Source organism: Myxocyprinus asiaticus, chromosome 19 (genome assembly GCF_019703515.2).
Source record: "Myxocyprinus asiaticus isolate MX2 ecotype Aquarium Trade chromosome 19, UBuf_Myxa_2, whole genome shotgun sequence".
NCBI lineage: Eukaryota > Metazoa > Chordata > Actinopteri > Cypriniformes > Catostomidae > Myxocyprinus > Myxocyprinus asiaticus.
Window position 1 is genome coordinate 33,320,466 of NC_059362.1, and position 24,825 is coordinate 33,345,290.

The following is a 24,825-nucleotide window of genomic DNA, read 5'->3' on the forward strand; positions in this document are numbered from 1 at the left end:
AGTTAGCAAATTATGCCTTGTGCCTTCAGAATAGTGGCACATAGGTTGTAGTCAGGCTTTTGGGAATGTTATCTTCCAAAGGGACAAAATTTGTTTTGTGCTACCAAGTAAATTGCTAAATTCCACTACAGCTATGAACAGTAATTATTTTCTGTGACACAGTACCAAAACAGCAAAGAGATAAGACCTAAAAACATACATGAAACAAATGACTTAAGTATAAATCACAATCACAAACATCAAGTTGCAAATTAAAATACTGGAATGGTATGGAAAATTTTAATTATTTACCTCATTGGACCCAAATTAAAGACCATAAAGACCAGAACCACCATAAGACACACAGCCCTCCTTTTTGGAGCTGTTGCCTTCAGTACGGAGTTCTAAAGAGACAAAGAAAATGTCAATGCATCTTAGAGCAAGACCAACTTCAGTTTCATTTTAAAATCTACATATAGAATTAAACTAAAAAACTCTACTATATATTTATGTGTTTTATGAAGACAAGATCAAAATATTCTTAAAGGTATCAAATATTATTTATTAATGTGAAAATCTGTCCCATGATTCGTTTTCCCCAAGCGTGTCTGCTAACAATCAATCAATTGTTACCACAGTCTGCGATAAAATCAAGGATTAATAGTATGGACACCAACCTCACTCATCAGGCCTTCCACTTGTCTTTTCAATGTGCCGTTTTCATTTTTCAGCTTCTCGTTCTCTGACAGCGCCACCTTCAGACGGGCTTCCAGCATCAGCAAGTACTCCTTTTTCTTCTTCCGAGAAAGAGACGCAGACTCTCTGTTCTTTATCATGCGTTGTTGCCTCCTAGACACACTCGACTGCACAGGGAAAAGAGAGCAATCAGGTCAATGGAGCTCAACAACAAATTTGTAATTGGACTAGTGTTTGCTCACAGGCCGTGACACACTGGCAAAATAGTTTGTAGCTTAATCTGCCCTCGTAATGCACTCTACGGGTCCTGCAGAAAAAAAATGGCTCCACAAGTTTGTTTGTTGATATGGTTGAGTCGTACTTGCAAACAAGTTTTATATAAGTTTTATATAACGAAAGTAAATTAGAGAAGTGTTTTCAAATAAGTCCTTGATTTTATGTTCTAGCTGTATCTTTGAACACAACATCAATTTGTGGCCATGGCCCCTCCATACACACGAGAGACAACAGGACATCTGGCACATTTTCCAGTACTTTTAAATAATTGCAGTGGTACACAATGCAGCATAGCATTTTTTTTTAGCATGATTTGAGCTAAAAAGGAAAATTTCTGATAACATTATTAAGATGCATAAATAAGACATGGTTACTGAGTGAACCAACTTGCCTTAAAGGTATATTCCGGGATATTCACTTCCATTGTTAGTGCCTCACTGTAACCCAGATTTTTGCCCTTTTTTAAAGAAAAGGAGGGACGAGTCGAAATTACTTTTTGTGGTAATCAACAATGGCACAAATGCTGTTGATTGAGCTTGTATTGAACCCATAATATTCCTTTAAAAGGACATGCTAGGTCACAGCTACTTAAAAAACAACTACATTTTCTAGGCACAGATATAAAGCCCATAAGCCCTAGTCACACTAGTCTTTGCCCCCCCCATTCAAATGCATCCGAATGCTGGAGAACGTAAACACAAGCTCATGCGAAGAAATTGCAATTTAAAATTTTTACCCAATTATACATTGTTAATTACAGCCAGATCTAATGAAATTTAAATGACAATGGCAACATCTTTGCAAACCAAAAAATTACGTGCATCATTACACGTTTGGCTGCAGTTTCCCAGTGAAATATCCAGCAGAGGATGCCAAAATCAGAGTGAAATTATGTAATCAGACATGGTTTTAAATCTGAATATTAGATGGATATTTTAATGAGTAAATGTACCTCCCTAACCTAAAACTTTAACATTAACCTAACCAATAGCGTTAAAAAAAAATTAAATGAGGTGAACAAAACAGACATCCTTACCCTAAACCAACACCTAAATCTAACCGATAGTGTTTTAAAAGCGAATTCGAAGTCTCTGAGTCCAAAGTCCTACCCAAAATAAGGGAAGTGTAAATGTAGGTGGGTCTGTAATACAGGAGTTAAAATGTATTGTTTTTCAAATGATGCATTAGAGTAAAAGAGTTTTGATATAATAACATAGCAGTGTGTGAGTAAAAGAGTGAAAAATTTGTGTTTATAAATTCATAAACAGCCATAGTACCCGTGATTTGTGTGTAAGTGAATAAAACGCACAGTTGTTGTAGCACCTCTAGTGTTCATTTCACCAGGAAACTGCAGCAAAACCTAGAACATGGAACGTAAAACACAGTTTCCAAAGACGTAGTTATAGTAACATTCATTCTATGAGACTAGGTTGGTTAATTAAGCTTACATAAACAGGGTTTATGTAAGCTTACCCACCCAGTCCTGATAAAACTCAAGGGTTAGATGCTTTTGGCCAATATGTTTTTTGAGAACAGGCTCCACCCTGAGAAAAAAAAGAAAAGGTGACTAGAATAGATGAGAAACTGAGACCACTAGAGGGGTGTGGTGGGGTGGACTGTTCTCAAAGCCAGAGCATTTTAAGACTCTGACCTAACAGTGGTAGTGATTAAACCACTTGGACCTCCATGTATTTGTTTGTGCTCCCCATCTCCTGAGAAAGCTCTCCTAAAACCGGGATCCGGGCCATGGACAGGGCCTGGGAATGAACAACATGTTTGGTTACAAGAGCACAGTGTGCCATCACCATGGTGATAGAACATGGTGGGTGGGGAGGGGTTGGTGAATGTTGGCACTACTCAACCAAAATTCAGTGTTACTAAGGATTTCTGCTGAAACAATGAAAGATGTTTGATGACATTTGTTCCATTCTAGTTTGTGGGAAAGTCATTCAAACAAAACCAAATGTGTACCATCCAACACTCATACTGATGGCTGCCACGTAATAAATTAAAAAATATGATAGTAGGACTCCAAAGCTTACTGTCAAAGCAAAGAATGCTCTCCAAGGCTCAAAACATCCCTAACCAATGGATTTTCTAACCAAGTGAAAAGTGGAAATGCAGGTTGTCCGGTTTAATAAATTAGATTATTTGTGATCTACACAACAAAATTGTGTTTCTCTTCTAAACTTGTTTTCTTTGTTTTCAATTAATGTAATTCTCTGAAATGTGCACTCTACTAGATTACATTATGTAGGGTTAATGTAAACCAATCAAGTGTGTCCAACAACATGGAAAAGAGGATTTAGGCAGGGGATTTGTAGTTCCCAGCATGCTTTGTCTGGGACTTGATGCGGAGAGAGAAAACTAATGTTGAAATTAAGTGTTATTTTATACATTGAGCAAGATGAGATAAGGGGGTGACTTAATAGTGTTTAATGTTGTTATTTTGGAATTTAGAACCGATTCTGTTACGCTGGGTTACTATTGTGGTGAAGAGTGTAGCGTTTACTAGGACTGGTACAAAAACAACATGATGTATGCTGCTTTACTCAAGGAGCACTTAGCATTTAGCATGTTGATGTATGCTATTGCTAGTTAAAGCCTGGTTTATACTTTCGAAGAAGCTGAACTTTTTTCTCCTGGACGAACTAAAGCACCCTAGGCGAATGAAGCTGCTGTTTATACTATGCACTACGTCATTTTAAAATTAGTTTTTTAGGGTGATGTCATGGTGTTTAATATAATAAAGCAGCCAATAATGCAGGTTTTCTCTCCGTGGACCACCGCTTTTAGCGCTGTGCCTCTTCTTTGCTTTATTAAACTTGTCACGGCCCCTTTCACTTTTAAAAACTCCAATCTCTCTCCACTTATTTGTCATGGCTATGCTGTCTTTGTAGAGTTTGTGTTGTAAATCATGTAAAAAAAGTATACTTCCACACAATCTCTTAAGAGACGGGCTTCGAAGCTATTTATTTTAACGACAGTAGGTAAACAGGTAACCTAGATAACAACTCCTCAGCTGGCACGTGCGATTGTAAATAAAAAGTGTCATATCGAAACCACACCCATGAATAGTTTTAACCAATCATCATCTCTCTTCGGCCAGCTGAGTTCTCTTGGGTCAAGCATTTCAGAGATGTGCACAAACAGGAGAAATCTCACCAAATGAACACCTTGGCAGAACAAAAACATCACTGTCATCATTTGTAGTCGAACTAAGTGAAGCCTGTTTGCCCAGTATAAATTAGCCTTAAATGATAACTTACTACCATAAACTTAAAACATCAATCAGTATTGTTGTGACACAAAAATATTATGTTAAACTGAGGAAATTAATCATGTTAGGGACACATAAAATAAATTTGAAGCTACTTAATTGGGTCATTTTAAAATACATTTATTCCATTATGCTGAAATTACTTGAACAAATTATGTTTCCTAAGAAAGTATTAATGAGCTAAGACAAAAGGAAAAAATATGTTGATGTAACTTTATTGATTCATGTGGAACCGAGGTACATGGTAAATTCAAAGCATATTTTTTTCAGTGTAAGCGGGCATAATTATTGGTCAATCCTAATAATATAAAAATGCCAAATACTGCCCGTTTAATCAGTCTGGCCATTACATTAGCCTAACAATATTGTAAAGCACTACTCTTTGGGTAAGAAGCTAGAAATATTGAGAAAATAGGCACCCAAGACTCAAAATAGGCAGCCATACTCTCTCACACAGCATACAGTCTAGTAGGTCTGGGAACTGAAATCAGCCCTAAACTGCACAAACTAACTTGCCAAAGGTCATTAATCTTAAGGTGCCATAACAAAGCATTACATACAATCTGCTAAACAGTCATCACCATTTAGTCATTTCAAACATCCCACTCCGCAATAACTCACAAACAGCCATACATAAACGCACACCACCATACACTCATGGACACCTGTCCCACCTGCCAGTTTTACTGTTGCACTGCAATTCCTTTACCCCCTCAATCAAAAACCTCCTCTGAGGACAAGAAGCCACAGTTAAACCACAGCTGTGCTAACCCAGACAAATACACATACACACTAAACAGCACTCTATATGGACTGTGACTGTTTCAATAGGCCTTCAACATTTTATCATTCCACACTCATGACATTAGCACTGGTGCAAAAATGAGAAGGACATAAATGTCAGTAAAAGGTAAACATTCTACTCTGACCTATTTTGAAGCTAATTTATTGCAATCAAGGAATTGTGTGTTTTTCTTTAAAGATAAAATTTTCTCCCACAATCCATTGACCAAAATGGGAAAACTCAGATTCACTGCACCAAATTTGGTGAATAAATATTTCTACAAGGCTTTTAAATGACAGTCTTATGTCACTGCCTATAACATGGGTAGGTTGACATTAAAATAAAATCAAGCAATATCGCAATGATTTTAATGCACTGTTTATTTGCCCAGTAAGTTTCTTAAAAACATCATTAGAATTGGATTCTAATAGAAATTCTATTAGAATTACTCCATTTGCCCATTGGAGTTTGATCATTTTCTGTGAATGAGTTCAAAACTGTTTCAAATTAATTCAAAACTCTGATTTAACGATGAGTTTGAATCACTCAAAAAGTCTCCATGTGGCATTTTACATACACTTTAATGTTCTAGTAAAAATATATGTAGATATGAATTTCTGTTTACTACTGTATGTTTTATCTTTGTGCATATAAATGAAAATTATTCAATGTCATTCTCTCTTGCATTCATTTGGTGTGTGAAACATTCCTTAATTATTTTTAACTAGATTTTTCTGTTTAACTAGATTTTTGCACTAAACGTTTTGTATCTGTGGCTGCTTGGTCCAAATAACGGTTAATCTAAATCCATTTCAGAGCATAAATATAAATATTGAGACACATATCCACTGTATATCGTCAAAAGGCTGAAAAATAGTTTTTAGTTTTTTTTTAGCTGCATTGCCCAGCTCTAGTTGACATGTTTATTTTAGCCATCAATCTCATAAGTGCGTAATAACGAATCCAAAGAATTATATTTTTTGCCAAGATAAGATATGAAATGTATAAAGGCAATTATTCTCATTTTCCCTTTCTCTTCAGAGAGTTGTCTGTGTGAGTGTGAAGGCATAAGCATGAGTGTGTGTTTGCCACGTAGGAGTACATTACCCTAACCAAGAGTCTGGAGCTCAGAATAAAGGGCAAAAACAGAAGCAGAAGAGAGAATGAACATGTGGCTGAGCTCTGCTAAATAGTTTCTTCTGAAAGCCAACAGACATTGAGGCTATAGAGCCTGAGTCTTTCATCATATTCCCCTTAACATCAGATCTGTCCTACAGAGCCATTGCTCATTTTAGATAGGCTTTAATAGTTATTCAAGTCAATTCAACACCTCAACATGCCTCCAAATCAGTTCCAACCACTTATGATTTTCTTTCCTCTGTGGAACACGAAAGATGTTTGGCAGAATGACAATTTCAGTCACAATTCATTTTTATTGTATGAAAAAGAGATGCCAAGAAAGAGAATAAGGCTGTCAAACTGCATAAAATCTCCTTTTGTGTTCCACAGAAGAAAGAAAGGTTTGGAACAACATGAGGGTGAATAAATAAATGACAGAATTTCCATTTTTGGGTGAACTCTCACATTATTAAGTAATTTCACAGCTATCAAGCTGTCTAAAACAGGGCAATTCATAAATATAGACTGAAATAAAATCTGAAACCTGTGGCATAGCAACATTCAAAGCAGATCTGGATTTTACAGGGAAACCACTCGCTTATATGGAGACAATAACTGTTGCTATAAATGTGCAAACTTGTTTTGCTTCTCTCAGTTCAGGCATTCATGACTGATTCTAAGTGATACCTTGTGTGATTTGCACACATTCACCACTGTGTATGAAAGCAGACAAGCCATGCATTATGACAGAAATGCAAATGCGACACATGCACAGGGCTGTTGCACAGCTGTCCTTACACTAATCTACTAAAGAACAATAAAATATGGGTAACAGTCAGCATGTCATATTTTTAACACACCACGGGGGTTTTAAACACAAACTGTCCATTCAGCTAAGCAACAAGTGAGCAGTTGATGTCACTTATAACAACTGTGCAACACCACATTGAATTTTCAACTGCATGTTCTTAATAAACTTTTGTGCATAATGGGCATACTGTAATGCAATACGATTAGCTATGGATGATTATTCTGTTTCTCAGCTCACAGCTGCAATGTGACGTATTTCACAGTGAATTTTTGAATTGCGAATTTTTGCACTTTACTCTTTTCAAGTATGCAAACGCTTGACCAATGCATTGCAAGTGTGCATCCAAACCTGCTGGACATGGCAACATTGGCTCAAACAATGGCATGAGTTTGGGACGGGACTATTTGTCTGACCAACTGCAGATGAGGGGATGAGTTTGGGAAACCTGTTTGAAAATAATCATTATTATTGGTACAAACATCTGAATCATTATTGTAGAATCTTGTTCAGCGCGATTCTCTTCAAACTGTTGGCTTTCAAACTGAGTATGCACTGCATGCTTGTGTTGTATTATGAGTAAGCAATAAAACAATGTGTGAAATTGAGCTTGTGTAGCTAGAAGCGCACACGTTCATGTACTGTAAATGTGTAGAGTATGTTTCAAGCCTGACATGGAAGATATAAGAATGCTTGTCATATTATCCTGTCACACTTGTTTTGGACATATTCCTAAATTAATGTCCTTGCAATGACTTACAGCCTGTTGAAAGCATTCTTACTGAAACATCTAAGAATTGCTTTATTTACCGGGCTGACCAAAATGTATAAGATTTGGGAGAGGCTCTGCCAAGTTTGGTCACCATACGCTTTTGAAAATTAGATTTAGGTCATAAATCAGACATAAATATTGATTTATAGAGACATGCTGACCCACACTAAGATATGAATGTGGCTTGTCACGCGACTGCAGTTAAAAAGTTTGAAGTTAAGCAGTAATTTCTGACACAACCCAGAAGTGTTTACTACAAGTCCTGCACAAGTTTATCAGTACTTCTATGAGCAGGTCATCACTCTCCCTTTAACTGACCAAGGCCACTTTTCCTCCAACCTACACATGAACCACACCAAACGTACATATCCACAGGTGCTATGTTGTTTTTTCTACCCAGAGAACTTGGATACAGAAAAGAGCAGTGAACAAAACCTGTAACAACATCCAATGTGGAAAAGACAGCAGTAAATCCACAGGAATTCGAGACTAATCCTGAACTCTGTTTAATTAATCTGATGTCAGATGAATCAATGTCAGACCAAGTACATAATGGAAATTAAGTAATAGGAGTATGAGCTCACTGTTGGTCTGTTGGTAAAGACACAGTGACTGAGTGGCTTCTAAGACCTAAACTCTTACAACAACAAAAAAGACAAAATTATATGTAATTGTTTTTCAAAGCCAACATATCATAGTTTAATGAAAATGTCAAAGTCCTGTAAAATATTTGGCTAGCAATTACACCTTGGAGAAGATTTGGAAAAGACGGATGAAATGATTGCCAGATGAGTGCCATTACTGCCAAATCCAACTGAAACGTATACATTTCTTACCTAGAGTTCTCATTCTCTCTCTTGTTCCCACCATTACACCAGCTTTCTCTCTTTTTCTCAAATATAAACAAAGCTTAATTTCACAGGTCTGTGTAGGGCTTTTAGCTGATGGTCAGGACAGCACATGTGGAAGAACACATGCTTTTTATTAAGGAACCATTTTATGAGTAAATGCTATCAAAGTAAGAACATATCCATTCTTCTTTCCGTCATTTTGCCTTGTCTGTAATCTTGTTCCCATTCTATCTTTCTTGTTCTCCGCATTTATTTAAAGTCTAGGGGTGTAAAAGAGTTGGGCTGGGTAAAAATATTGATTTTACGATGCATCAGGATCTTCGTTTGAATGATCTCGATATCGATAATGCAAGCAAGGACGTAGATTTGTCTTGAACATTGGGGAGGGTTGCAGCGTGAAGCACTTACATGTTTCCATTGATCATGGTATAAATATTGGGGGAATTGTACTTGCTTGTTTTGATTATTGGGGGGTTACCTCCACCCATCCCCCTGGAATCTACACCCCTGAACGCAAGTAAATCATGTGCAACCAAATCTCAAGCTATGCGACTAAACATTTCTATGATTAATAGAGGTCGACTGATATATCGGTTTTGCCGATATATTAATTGGTACTGATAACCGATTTCTGGAACTATCGGTTATCAGCAAAAATCCACAGTGATAGATTTTCCCCTTTGCGTCCGGTGCTGGAGCGGCTGAGAAGGGTCCGCTGTCGTTATACAGTATGAGAACAGCCTCTAGAGGTGAAATAAAAACTGATGATGCCTTGTGGTGTTTGTTTTGACATGTGAGACTACACAACGAAAGGTATGTATACAGTACACGACAGTACACGTTTTCATATCATTATAAAGTAATTAATTTGTTGACTAGGTGCTGAATTAGTAGAGAAGCATGATTGGCAGTATGATTGTTGACAAGGCTGAGAGGACACTAACATTAAAGCTAACCTCAAGAGGTTAGAACAATGTGACAAAAATACACACAAATCCTACCCAATTGTTTAAATGTCACGATTGTTACCATCTATTACCATCTAAACTCAGCAAAAAAGAAATGTCCCTTTTTCAGGACAATGTATTTTAAAGATAATTTTGTAAAAATCCAAATAACTTTACAGATCTTTATTGTAAAGGGTTTAAACAATGTTTTCCATGCTTGTTCAATGAACCATAAACAATTAATGAACATGCAGCTGTGGAACAGTCATTAAGACACTAACAGCTCACAGACGGTATGCAATTAAGGTCACAGTTATAAAAACTTAGGACACTAAAGAGACCTTTCTACTGACTCTGAAAAACACCAAAAGAAAAATGCCCAGGGTCCCTGCTCATCTGCGTGAACGTGCCTTAGGCATGCTGCATGGAGGCATGAGGACTGCAGATGTGGCCAGGGCAATAAATTGCAATGTTCGTACTATGAGACGCCTAAGACAGTGCTACAGACCACGTGTAACAACACCTGCACAGGATCGGTACATCCGAATATCACACCTACGGGACAGGTACAGGATGGCAACAACAACTGCCCGAGTTACACCAAGAACGCACAATCCCTCCATCAGTGCTCAGACTGTCCGCAATAGGCTGAGAGAGGCTGGACTGAGGGCTTGTAGGCCTGTTGTAAGGCAGGTCCTTACCAGACATCACCTATAGGCACAAACCCACCTGCACTGGACCAGACAGGACTGACAAAAAGTGCTCTTCACTGACGAGTGGCGGTTTTGTCTCACCAGGGGTGATGGTCGGACTCACGTTTATCGTTGAAGGAATGAGCATTACACCGAGGCCTGTACTCTGGAGCAGGATCGATTTGGAGGTGGAGGGTCCATCATGGTCTGGGGCGGTGTGTCACAGCATTATCGGACTGAGCTTGTTGTCATTGCAGACAATCTCAACGCTGTGCGTTACAGGGAAGACATCCTCCTCCCTCATGTGGTACCCTTCCTGCAGGCTCATCCTGACATAACCCTCCAGCATGACAATGCCACCAGCTGAACTGCTCATTCTGTGCATGATTTCCTGCAAGACAGGAATGTCAGTGTTCTGCCATGGCCAGCGAAGAGCCCGGATCTCAATCCCATTGAGCACGTCTGGGACCTGTTGGATCGGAGGGTGAGGTCTAGGGCCAATCTCCTCAGAAATGTCCGGGAACTTGCAAGTGCCTTGGTGGAAGTGTGGGGTAACATCTCACAGCAAGAACTCGCAAATCTGGTGAAGTCCATGAGGAGGAGATGCACTGCAGTACTTAATGCAGCTGGTGGCCACACCAGATACTGACTGTTACTTTTGATTCTGAGCCACCCGCCCCCCCACACCCTTTGTTCAGGAACACATTCCATTTCTGTTAGTCACATGTCTTAGTTGTTGAATCTTTATGTTCATACAAATATTTACACATGTTAAGTTTGCTGAAAATAAAAGCAATTGAAAGTGAGAGGACGTTTCTTTTTTGCTGAGTTTATTTGCATTTAGTTTATATCCAGCTGGTCACGTTTATGCATTCGTTAGCAAGCCAAGTTGCATATTTAAAGCTAGTGATGTGAGAAAGCAAATTAATATCTTCATGCAGCCATGAGAAACGTATAAACAAATCAGAAATGCATCTGATTTCAATTAAAAAAATTTATCCTCACTGTAATACGATGACTTCAGATCGATCACATTCTTGCGATAAAAAAGGCTAGACACAGCGCAACAAATACAGTTTAACAGAAAGCAGGTGTCTCAATATGCTTTTAAAGTTATTTTTAATTAGACACATCATCTAAAAAACAGTGCTCCTGCACGAGATGCTGAATAAACAAAAACAAAAGGAAACAAAGATGACTTCTAGCAGCGTTTGCATAGAAAAACAAATGGATGGTTGCAAAAGTGTTCCGTGTGAACAGCCCCTTACAGTTGGTGGAGGTCTTTGGCCATTGCGTCTTGCCTTCTTATAAGCAATGAGTTGTTTAAATGCTTTGTCAGGAAAGATGTTCAACTTGGAAACGTGTCTCGAGATCCTAGCGGTTGGTTACAGTCTGTTGTGTTCCATCTGTTTGAACAGCCCCTGGCCTGGGCTCATAGTCTGAGCCGCTTCACCACCAAGTTCAACCTAATATCACTGCTATCTGTGAATATTGCTACTCTACATACAACTGTACTGAATAAAAACAGTGTGGTATTTCGCTGTTATTATGTAGCTTGAGTCTGGAGTAGTAGGAATCAGTGCAAGTGTAACACCATGTAAACTGTCTATTGAAGCGTTTCCCCCCTCATTTTACTTTTGACATAACATTTGAGAATATGGAATGACTAAAACTTTTTATTTATATATTTTATGCACATTAGTTGAAAATGAAATGCTCGTTTTTAACAGCCAGTATATGAATGTTCTATTCAAGAATATAATGGTGCTGAATAGTTTACAGTTGAAGTCAGAAGTTCACATACACCTTAGCCTAATACATTTAAATTCATTTTTTCACAATTCCTGATATTTAATTGTAGAATACATTCCCTGTCTTAGGTCAGTTAGGATCACTACTTTATTTTAAGAATGTGAAATGTCAGGGGCCTGGGTAGCTCAGCTTCTCCAGGTAAAGATGCTGTAAAGATGCTGACTACCACCCCTGGAGTTCGTGAGTTCGAATCCCAGGGTGTGCTGAGTGACTCCAGCTAGGTCTCCTAAACAACCAAATTGGCTCGGTTGCTAGGAAGGGTAGAGTCACATGGGGTAACCTCCTCGTGGTCACTATAATGTGGTTCGCTCTCGGTGGGGCGTGTGGTGAGTTGTGTGTGGATGCAACGGTGGATGGCGTGAAGCCTCCACACACGCTATGTCTCCATAGTAATGCACTCAACAAGCCATGTGATAAGATGCGCGGGTTGATGGTCTCAGATGCGGAGGCAACTGAGATTCATCCTCTGCCATCACAAGGACTTAGAGTGCATTGGGAATTGGGCATTCCAAATTGGGGAAAAAAAAAAAAGTGTGTGAGAAATGTCAGAATAATAGTAGAGAGAATGATTTATTTCAGCATTTATTTATTTCATCACATTCCCAGTGGGTCAGAAGTTTACATACACTTTTGTTAGTATTTGGTAGCATTGCCTTTAAATTGTTTAACTTGGCTCATATGTTTTGGGTAGCCTTCCACAAGCTTCTCGCAATAAGTTGCTGGAATTTTGCCCCATTCCTCCAGACAGAACTGGTGTAATGGAGTCAGGTTTGCAGGCCTCCTTGCTCGCACATGCTTTTTCAGTTCTGCCCACAAATTTTCTATCGGACTGAGGTCAGGGCTTTGTGATGGCCACTCCAATACCTTGACTTTGTTATCCTTAAGCCATTTTGCCACAACTTTGGAGGTATGCTTGGGGTCATTGTCCATTTGGAAGACCCATTTGCGACGAGCTTTAACTTCCTGGCAGATGTCTTGAGATGTTGCTTCAATATATACACATAATTTTCCTTCCTCATGATTCCATCTATTTTGTGAAGTGCACCAGTCCCTCCTGCAGAAAAGCACCCCTACAAAATGATGCTGCCACCCCCATGCTTCATGGTTGGGATGGTGTTCTTCAGCTTGGAAGCCTCATCCTTTTTCCTCCAAACATAACAATGGTCATTATGGCCAAACAGTTCTAATTTTGTTTCATAAGACCAGAGGACATTTCTCCAAAAAGTAAGATCTTTGTCCCCATGTGCACTGGCAAACTGTAGTCTGGATTTTTTATTATGGTTTTGGAGCAGTGGCTTCTTCCTTGCTGAGCAGCCTTTGAGGTTATGTCGATAAAGGACTCGTTTTACTGTGGATATAGGTACTTGTCTACCTGTTCCCTCCAGCATCTTCACAAGGTCCTTTGCTGTTCTTTTGTGATTGATTTGCACTTTTCGCACCAAACTACGTTCATCTCTAGGAGACAGAATGCGTCTCCTTCCTGAGTGGTATGATGGCTGCGTGGTCCCATGGTGCTTATACTTATGCACAATTGTTTGTACAGATGAACGTGATATCTTCAGGCATTTGGAAATTGCTCCCAAGGATGAACCAGAATTGTGGAGGTCCACAATTTTTTTTCTAAGGTCTTGGCTGATTTCTTTTGATTTTCCCAAGATGTCAAGCAAAGAGGCACTTTGAAGGTAGGCCTTAAAATACATCCACAGGTACACCTCTAATTCAGTACACCTCCAATCAGAAGCTACTTGGCCAACTGTCTAAAGTCATGACATCATTTTCTGGAATTTTCCAAGCTGCTTAAAGGCTCAGTTAACTTAGTGTGTGTAAACTTCAGACCCACTGGAATTGTGAAATAGTCAATTCAAAGTGAAAGAATCTGTCTGTAAACAATTATTGGAAAAATTACTTGTGCCATGCACAAAGTAGATGTCCTAAATGACTTGCCAAAATGATAGTTTGCTAATATTAAATCTGTGGATTTAAAAATAGTTTTAATGATAACCTAAGTGTATGTAAACTTCTTACTTCAACTGTATGTATTTATTGCGCACTCTTGTGGACTAAGGAAACATCAATTTAAAAATCAGCTGACTTTAAAATTCGAATATTAGTTCATATATATTAATATTTCTATATTTCATTTGAAAAAGTACAATACATTTTCACAGTTCAGTCAGTACAGTTTATTTTTGTAATAAAGTTCAGCACTATTTTAATTGAGTGTTATTTTTTCATTCAGTATAAATTTTAAAAACTATTGGTTGATTAATCGGTTATCGGCAGGGACTGCCCAACTTAGTTATCGTATCGGTAAAATCCACTATCGGTCAACCTGTACTGATTAACCATGCTAAATATTCAGATTTCCCTCACCAGTGATTGAGTAGTATAGTGGAGAAGTTATTAGGGCAGAGTACTTTCACTGCACGTTGAGTAAAAGTTTGGTTTAACTCATTCCAAAGACAAGATTTACAGATCCACATGTCATTAAATAATGTCTCTTTTAATTCCTTTTCTGTTTTTTACAGACAGTTGCTGACTAAAAACAACAACAAAAAAAAGAAACATTTAATTCTAATCACACATGGATGCGCTAAAGAAACTATTCACATCTTCTCTCGTTATATGCGCTTACTGGTTAATGCCGCTAGCGGCTAGTCTTAGAGAGACATTACCAATTTAGCATGTGTTCTACATATCAATGTAAATACTTGTAAATAGTACAAATTGTGCAAGTAACCAAAATATATAAACAAAAATATATATGCAACATAATATATGCAATTTCAAGAAATTCACTGATGGAACAGACTGAATTTGAACATATTTCCAAAGCTAAAATGTGACCAATTTGATGAAAATCTAATGATAAAATAGAATTTGTAAAATTGTACTTAAAAGGGTTGCCTATGAGGTTCCTTTATAATTAAGAGCATTAGCTGAGAGAGAATATATTTTATATGTAAGCAAAATGGACACTGAAACAGAAATGCACCCATCTGAACTGATATTAAATCGAATTGAGATCGGAATCGAAAGCTTGTGTATCGGAATCAAATTGGGAAATCTATATACAGTGCATCCGGAAAGTATTCACAGCGCTTCACTTTTTCCATATTTTGTTATGTTACAGCCTTATTCCAAAATGGATTAAATTCATTATTTTCCTCAAACTTCTTCAAACAATACCCCATAATAACAACGTGAAAGAAGTTTGTTTGAAATGTTTGCAAATTTATTAAAAATAAAAAACGAAAAAAATAAATAAATAAATAAAAATCACATGTACATAAGTATTCACAGCCTTTGCTTAATACTTTGTTGAAGCACCTTTGACACCAAATACAGCCTTTTTGAGTATGATGCAACAAGCTTGGCACACCTATTTTTGGGCAGTTTCTCCCATTGTTCTTTGCAGGACCTCTCAAGCTCCATCAGGTTGGATGGGGAGCGTCGGTGCACATCCATTTTCAGATCTCTCCAGAGATGTTCAATCGGGTTCAAGTCTGGGCTCTGGCTGGGCCACTCAAGGACATTCACAGAGTTGTCCCAGAGCCACACCTTTGTTATCTTGGCTGTGTGCTTAGGGTTGTCCTGTTGTTAGATGAACCTTCGCCCCAGTCTGAGGTCCAGAGAGCTCTGGAGCAGGTTTTCATCAAGGATGTCTCTGTACATTGCTGCATTCATCTTTCCCTTGATCCTGACTAGTCTCCCAGTTCCTGCCGCTGAAAAACATCCCCACAGCATGATGCTGCCACCACCATGCTTCACTGTAGGGATGGTATTGGCCAGGTGATGAGCGGTGCCTGGTTTCCTCCAGACATGACGCTTGCCATTCAGGCCAAAGAGTTCAATCTTTGTTTCTCATGGTCTGAGAGTCCTTCAGATGCCTTTTGGCAAACTCCAGGTGGGCTGTCATGTGCCTTTTACTGAGGAGTAGCTTCCGTCTGGCCAATCTATCATACAGGCCTGATTGGTGGAGTGCTGCAGAGATGGTTATTCTTCTGGAAGGTTCTCGTCTCTCCACAGAGAAATGCTGGAGCTCTGTCAGAGTGACCATCGGGTTCTTGGTCACCTCCTTGACTAAGGCCCTTCTCCCCCAATCGCTCAGTTTGGCCAGGCGGCCAGCCCTAGGAAGAGTCCTGGTGGTTCCAAACTTCTTCCATTTACGGATGATGGAGGCCACTGTGCTCATTGGGACCTTCAATGCTGCAGAAATTTTTCTGTACCCTTCCCCAGATCTGTGCCTCGATACAATCATGTCTCGGAGGTCTACAGACAATTCCTTGGACTTCATGGCTTGGTTTGTGCTCTGACATGCACTGTTAACTGTGGGACCTTATATAGACAGGTGTGTGCCTTTCCAAATCATATCCAATCAACTGAATTTACCACAGGTGGACTCCAATCAAGTTGTAGAAACATCTCAAGGATGATCAGTGGAAACAGGATGCACCTGAGCTCAATTTTGAGTGTCATGGCAAAGGCTGTGAATACTTATGTACATGTGATTTTTTTGTTTTTTATTTTTAATAAATTTGCAAACATTTCAAACAAACTTCTTTCACGTTGTCATTATGGGGTATTGTTTGTTGAATTTTGAGGAAAATAATTAATTTAATCAATTTTGGAATAAGGCTGTAACATAACAAAATGTGGAAAAAGTGATGCGCTGTGAATACTTTCCGGATGCACTGTAAATACCCAACCCTACCACAGAGTCTATTCCTTTCACCGTCAAGCGGCTGTTTTCAGTAAAACTGAATCCTCGTAACAGCACAACCAGGCATCACACACTTTTCTGCTCAGATCAGCAACTGCACAACAATAGGTAAAATCAGTGAAATTTCTGACTGATACCATATGCACTGATGAGTTGCATTCTAAATTTCAAAATACATTACAAAATACAAATATACAACATTTTGTAAAAGTTTAAGTTTCTGGCATTTAAAACTCTGAGAAACTTACATCATCCTCAGGTGTGTTATTCTGAAATGCCATGGTGACCACAGGAGTAGCTGTTACCGGGGCAACAACAGATGTGTGTCTGTCTAGGTTTGGCACTGTGACCACACGTGTGGCTACTGCCTGAGGCGTATGGAGCTGGACAACCTGAGTGGGTTGAGAGAGCAACATTGGTCGACCTGAGAGAGAAAACACCACAGATATAGTCACAATCCAAAACCTGAGCTCATTCAACTATAATTTCAAAGTGCTTGATTGCCATGATGTTTTACATACAATATTACAAAAGCATCCATACACACGGTGAAAGCAATGGAATAAAGAAATATTAAAAATTCTTGACTGAGGGATGGGAAATGTGTTGGGAGACCAGTTTTTTATTGTTTTAACTTTCATTTTCACTGACCTCCATTAAATCTTAATACTCTCTGAAAAGATGCCTTGTAATAACAAAGGAAACTGTTGTGCCAATCACCATCCTTCATTTTGAGCAAAATACGTAACCCCCAGGCAATACAGGCACAAACACAATTTGTCTGGCATGATGGTGTGCTGTTGGTGTTGAGTAAAATGAGAGGAATTCACAATGTCAAACTTCAAATAACCACTCGCAAAAAAAGCCTGCGGTTAGCCAGAAAGGAAAATAATTACTGATGCAGAACGCAATCAGTTCAAAGAGTAATTCCACCATTTTTCACACAAATGAGTTCATTACGTATAGTACGTATATCATGACATGAAATACTTTTGAGAAGTTGAAATGTACACTGTTTGCATCAGAGATATGAATATGCCTGACCGCCAATGTTTTTTTCGTATTTATTTATTTTTTAAAGTGATCATTGTTTACAGTTTATTGCTTACAAAGTGTATTGTTTACAAGATAAATTGCATTCCTCACAGAACTATGTTTAAAAGTGTTTATTGTAATGTCTGTAAATTGCAGTTCTACTGTATACTTGTCAAAGGTGGGGGACTCGAGTTACATGACTCGACTCAAGTCTGATTCGGGTTGCAAATTTCAGGATTTGTGACTTTCTTGATAAAACGTAGAAAATGACTTGACTTTGACTTGAGAACCAATGACTCGAGACTCAACAGTTGTGCTCAAGTTTGCATACCCTTGGAGAATTGCTAATATATGTATAATTTTTAAAGAAAACATGAGTGTGCTGGCAAAACACATTTATTTTATTTCTTATGGGATTCATATTCAACTGTAGGTTATAACAGAATGGCACAATTATAAAACAAAACATGGCAACAAAGAAAAAAATGAAATTACCCCTGTTCAAAAGTCTGCATACCCTTAGTTCTTAATACTGTGTATTGCCCTCTTTAGCATCAATGACAGTGTGCAGTCTTTTGTCATAGCTGTCTATGAGGCCCCAAATTCTTGCAGGTGGTATAGCTGCCCATTCGTCTTGGCAAAATGCCTCCAGGTCATGCGAAGTCTTTGGTCGTCTTGCATGAACCGCACGTTTTAGATCTCCCCAGAGTGGCTCAATGATATTAAGGTCAGGAGACTGTGATGGCCACTCCAGAACCTTCACCTTTTTCTGCTGTATCCACTGGAGGGTCAACTTGGCCTTGTGCTTAGGGTCATTGTCGTGCTGGAAAGTCCAAGAGCGTCCCATGCGCAGCTTTCGTGGAGAAGAATGCAAATTGTCTGCCAGTATTTTCTGATAACATGCTGCATTCATCTTGCCATCAATTTTCACAAGATTCCCCATGCTTTTAGAGCTCACACACCCCCAAAACATCAATAAGCCACCACCATGCTTCACAGTGGGGATGGTATTCTTTTCACTATAGGCCTTGTTGACCCCTCTCCAAACATAGCGCTTATGGTTGTGACCATAAAGCTCTATTTTGGTCTCATCACTCCAAATTACAGTGTTCCAGAAGCTGTGAGGCGTGTCACCAGGATTTTTTGTGGCATTGGCGCAGTAAAGGCTTCTTTCTGGCAACTCGACCATACAGCTCATTTTTGTTCAAGTATCATCGTATTGTGCTCCTTGAAACAACCACACCGTCTTTTTCCAGAGCAGCCTGTATTTCTCCTGAGGTTACCTGTGGGTTTTTCCTTGTATCCCGAACAATTCTTATGGAGTTGTGGCTGAAATCTTTCTTGGTCTACCTGACCGTGGCTTGGTATCAAGAGATCCCCAAATTTTCCACTTCTTAATAAGTGATTGAACAGTACTGACTGGCATTTTCAAGGCTTTGGATATCTTTTTATATCCTTTTCCATCTTTATAAAGTTCCATTACCTTGTTACGCAGGTCTTTTGACAGTTCTTTTCTGCTCCCCATGGCTCAGTATCTAGCCTGCTCAGTGCATCCACGTGAGAGCTAACAAACTCATTGACTATTTATACACAGACACTAATTGCAATTTAAAAAGACACAGATATGGGAAATTAACTTTTAATTGCCATTTAAACCTGTGTGTGTCACCTTGTGTGTCTGTAACAAGGACAAACATTCAAGGGTATGTAAACTTTTGATCAGGGCCATTTGGGTGATGTCTGTTATCATAATGATTTAAAAAGGAGCCAAACAACTATGTGATAATAAATGGCTTCATATGATCACTATCCTTAAATAAAAGACAGTTTTTTTGCATGATCATTCATATTTTCAAAATCAATGCCAAAATGTCACAATTTCTGCCAGGGTATGCAAACTTTTGAGCACAACTGTATATACTTATGCCCTTCCCTTTAAGTACGGGCTCCCCCATCATTTGCACAACCACCTGCAGTCAGGCCATTATAATTTACCATAAAGTTGCAAGCACTTTCATTATAAATATACTCCCTTCCCAACTGGGTTCATAAGGAGTTAATTCATACTATATGACTATAGTTCATATATTCGTTATGAGTGCTCTCCTCCTGGCCATCACGAAGATCACTCACTGAGGCATGCTCATGTCGGTCGCCGTCCCACAAGACTGCGCCGCCATGTTTCCTCTCTGGGAAGTTATGTCGTGTATTGCGGCGTGATGGGATTCTGTTCCCCATATGCGTAACTACGCATTGTCAAGTGTACTGAGTCGTAAGGGAACGTCTCGGTTACGTACGTAACCTCAGTTCCCTGAGACGAAGGGAACGAGACATTGCGAACGCTAGCCGCACTACAAGACTCAGAGTTCTTGAGGCATGAGCGATACGCGCCTTGTTCTCAGTCAGAAATTCTGAGGAAATGCTGTTTGTGTACCTGTTTTTATAGAGGACAGTTTCGCACCAAAACGGGGGGGCTCAAACACCATAGTCAATGTTAGAATATTGGCGTTATTGTAGCGAGGTTTCAACTAGGTCGTGTATGAAGGCACTCCCCATATGCGTAACTACGCAATGTCTCGTTCCCTTCATCTCAGGGAACCAAGGTTACATTCGTAACCGAGACGTTACAGAAATACTCAAACCAGCCCATCTGGCACCAACAATCATGCCACAGTCCAAATCACTGAGATCCCATTTTAGCCCCATTCTGATGGTTGATGTGAAAATTAACTGAAGCTCCTGACAAGTATCTGAATTATTTTATGCACTGCACTTCAACACGATTGGCTGATTAGATAGTCGCATGAATAAGTAGGTGTACAGATGTACCTAATAAAGTGCTCAGTGAGTGTTTATATACTAACTACTTGCACATGAGTGACATCCTCTGATCTTTGTACATGGCTGGAATGACAGTATACTTTGCTTGACGCCCTGCAATGACTTGCTACACTCTTAACTAAAACCATATTAAAAAGCATTTTGCGGATTCTTTTATAATTATTATGTAGTTTTAATGACTACATGTAATACATTTGTACTTTTAAAAATTCATGTCACAACGCAGGACCATTTGAAATGAACTAGGGAAGGGTAAAAAAAAACAAAAAATGTCAAATATTGTCATGCACTGTGTGACATAACATTTATAAACTAAACTGCAATGATATGCTAGGCCTTATTCTATCGAGTGAAGCAGTTGTTTGCACACACTAAAGTACAGAGATTTTTATAAATCAAGTCTCTGGTGCTCCAGATAAGAGGCTTACAGGATCAGATTATTGGCATTAGGCTGCTTTTGTCTTCTGCTATACTGGTGCTTCCAGGTGTGTGAGGTACATGTTTATATTGGCGGTGAGGAAACGGATACTGGAACTTGCCAGAGTAAGTTGATGCCTGACACACTCAAGACACTAAACAGAGATGCCTATTTCACTAGAACAGAATTTTTATTCCAACTCGATCACAAAAAATTAACGTTCTCTACAGTAAGAAGCACTCTCCTCATTTGTACTGCAAATACAGAAATTATCAGATTTCCCTAGCAAACCTAAAAAAACAATCTCTATAAAGCTCAACCTCAGAATTAATACACACTGGCAACAAAACACCTGCATTCTCTGCATTCAACAGTGATCTAGTTTGCCAAAAGATAGATTTGAATATGAAACGTCATAAACATTATAACTCCAAAACTTTATACTTAGCGCCACCTGCTGGTATTTCTATGCATGAGCATAATACTACAATGTACCATGAAGTGGTTGAACAATTGCCTATATAACCTTGTAAATAGAAAAAAAAAAAACATGGAGAGAAAATATGATCCACTCATTTTATAGCCGATTTCAAAAAAATGTTTTGCTGTCACCTGCAGGGGGTGTTGGCTGAATGGTGACAGGTGGAGGTTTCACCACAGGTAGAACTGTGGTCTGGAGAGGTTGGATGATGATGGTCTTAGCCTGAAGAGGGGCTGCAGCGTGGGAGATAGGCACCGCAGTGATGAGCGGTTTAGGCTGTATGGAAACTTTGGGGCTCATCTGGATGGGTCTCTTAGCTGGCTGGACAAGCTTTGCTGTGAGAACAACAGTATTGTTAATCAACTTCATTACAAATAAAAGAACAATAGAAAACAAATTATTTAAATAAGGAAATTAAGGAGGTTTCATCTATGCCACATGAACGTAGATGAATGCCGACCTTTTGTCGCCTGATTGGTCCTTTTGGGTGGCCTCCTCTCAACGGGCGGCTCAGCACAACCGCTCGAGTCAGAACAGACAGACAGCGGGGAGGGCTGAGAATGCCAGTATAGCGGAGACAGTGCTTCATCCTGAAAAAGTAAATGTTGGTAAGGCACAATTATGTCTGTTTATTTGACATAAAATGCACAACAGTCTTTCTAAAATTCTTATGGAGGGACAGAGACCTGAAAGTGCACTCAAGCATAAGAATTCAAGTTGTCTAATCTAAGTGTCTATCTACTGTCCACAAGTATACACATTCTAAACTGTTTACAGGGATACATGATGCAGCAATAAATCTATAAACAGAACAGCTGCAAACATTTAGTCAAAGCATGTTATAAAAAGACATTAAAGTTAATGTGAAATGCTGTTCGCAACAAATTTACTAATGAATTCCTTCTTATTTTAGAATGAAACCGGATATTCCACAAGAAAAGACGTATGGTGGAGCTCTATTTTTTTGTAAACTTAGTTCAATAAACCAATGCCTAAATACTGAAGCTATTTGGCTAGCCCTATCGCAATTATTAAATAACTGCCTGATCACGGTTGAGATAATTATTTTTGTGATAATGCGATTATTGTGCACTCAAATTTCAATCACATTTTACTGTCCAAATGAGGGAATTTTAAGCAAATATATAAATGTGATGAAAGGCGCATTTGTGTCTCTCACTTTCCAATGTTATTCCATCTATGTGAACACTCCAAATGAACTCCAAGCACCTCATTGATCTGTACCGCAAAAGCAGCTCCTGAAGAATGTCTGGAGATTGAAAAAGCTGTATAATGCATGTGCCGTCTGCGGACATTTGCGCTAAACTCCCGCAAAAATTGAAACGAGGATTTTGACATTGAACGCAAAGCGCTCCGGTTTCACTCATGTAATGGCAAATGTTCGTGGACATTGCGAGTTCATACACGCAGGTTAAAGGGATAGTTCACCCAAAAATGTTAATTCTCACATAATTTATTCACCCTCATGCCATCACAGATGTGTATGACTTTCTTCAGCAGAACACAATAGAAAATTTTTAGAAGAATATTTCAGCTCTGTAAGTCCATAAAATGCAAGTGAATGGTGTCAAATGTTTTAAGTTCCAAAAAGCACATATGGCCATCATAAAAGTAATCCATACATCTCCACTGGATTAATTATTGTCTTTTGAAGTGAAACGCTAGGTGTGTGTAATAAAAATAGATCAATGTTTAAAACTTTTTTATTATAATGTTCGCTTCCGACCAGCTCGTTGACGTGGGTGGAGTTTACATTGCCTCTCGTGTGACCAAGCGCGTAAGCCTCCTCTGCTCAGATATTCATATGTAGATACCTTTTTAGCAGCTGTTCCTATGGACCACGATACTGTTTCCACACAAAATCAGTTTATGCAGTGGTCTGAGCAAGGAGCTCGGTCTGAGGCATCTTCTCCCTTGCATTCAAACCGATTCAAACAGCTCTCCTTGTTGATTGTTCCAAGATGGCCCTGCAGTTGATGTATTCAAACCAGTCGAATGTGGCATCTATGTATGAATAACTATGCTCCTCTGTTGTAAACAACACTGCATTTCCATATTTTTTCGTATTTCACAAGTCAGTTCTTGTGTGAACTTGCTAACGCGCTAACGTCACATGAGATGCACGTGAGATATAAAGTTTTAAATATTGATCTATTCCTTACACATACCTAGTGTTTCACTTCAGAAAACATCACTTAATCCACTGGAGTCGTATGAATTACTTTTATGATGGGTGTATGTGCTTTTTGAGAGCTGAAATATTTCTCCAAAAATCTTCATTCGTGTTCTGCTGAAGTTAGTTAGTTAGTGAATTTACGCCATGCCAGCTTTCAAGGCTATTTCCATGGTGAAAAAAAAGTTAAAAAATATTTAAAGGTAGAGTGATTAAAATAAGACCTATATAAATTTAAACTCAAAAACTGATTCAGGGTTGACTTTGTTAAAAATCTCTTCAAGTGTTTGCGGAGTAAAATTATTTCCTAAAAGAAATAAATCCAGACAATCCAAAAAAATACGTTTCAAGGTTAGTGGATTCTGGAATGCCATGCATAATGGTGGATCTTCGTCTGATATTAAGGACATATGTGTGGGGGCCTGGGTAGCTCAGCGAGTATTGATGCTGACTACCACCCCTGGAGTCGTGAGTTTGAATCCAGAGTGTGCTGAGTGACTCCAGCCAGGTCTCCTAAGCAACCAAATTGGCCCGGTTGCTAGGGAGGGTAGAGTCAAATGGGGTAACCTCCTCGTGGTCGCGATTAGTGGTTCTCGCTCTCAATGGGGCGCGTGGTAAGTTGTGCGTGGATCGCGGAGGGTAGCATGAGCCTCCACATGCAGTCTCTGTGGTGTCATGCATGACGAGCCACGTGATAAGATGCACAGATTGACAGTCTTAGAAGCGGAGGCAACTGAGACTTGTTCTCCGCCACCCCGATTGAGGTGAGTAACCACGCCACCACGAGGACCTACCAAGTAGTGAGAGGCATTCCAAATTGGGAGAAAAGGGGATAATAATTTTTTTTTTTTTAAAAGAACATGTGTGAGTCTGGAATGTCCTGTTCGTCAATGGGTGTAAATGATCTGATCCCAGCGATTATTGAAATTAAAGATGCGTCTTTTGCTCACTACAGGGTTGATTTCATGCAATTTGTTTGTAATGTATTGATCCCATTCAGTTTGCCATTTGTTGATGTTGTAAGAGATTATGGTAGGTTTCAGATCTAAGGGTGGTATGGAGCATTTTTTATGATCTGTAGAAAGTGCTTCAAAAGCAGCCGAGTCTGCTCGTTAAT

The 24,825-nt window shown here is 39.0% G+C and overlaps 1 protein-coding gene across 1 annotated transcript in view; it reads right to left on the reverse strand.

The window, feature by feature from the left end:
* Window positions 1-24,825, reverse strand: part of atf6 (activating transcription factor 6) — a 54,015-nt gene that overhangs the window by 23,098 nt on the left and 6,092 nt on the right. Inside the window, exons 5-9 of the mRNA XM_051645138.1 lie at window positions 21,975-22,104; window positions 21,646-21,849; window positions 16,988-17,163; window positions 657-842; window positions 292-383 (exon numbers count right to left, since the gene is read on the reverse strand). Of these exons, the coding sequence (XP_051501098.1) occupies window positions 292-383; window positions 657-842; window positions 16,988-17,163; window positions 21,646-21,849; window positions 21,975-22,104 (788 nt within the window). The remainder of the gene's footprint in view (window positions 1-291; window positions 384-656; window positions 843-16,987; window positions 17,164-21,645; window positions 21,850-21,974; window positions 22,105-24,825) is intronic.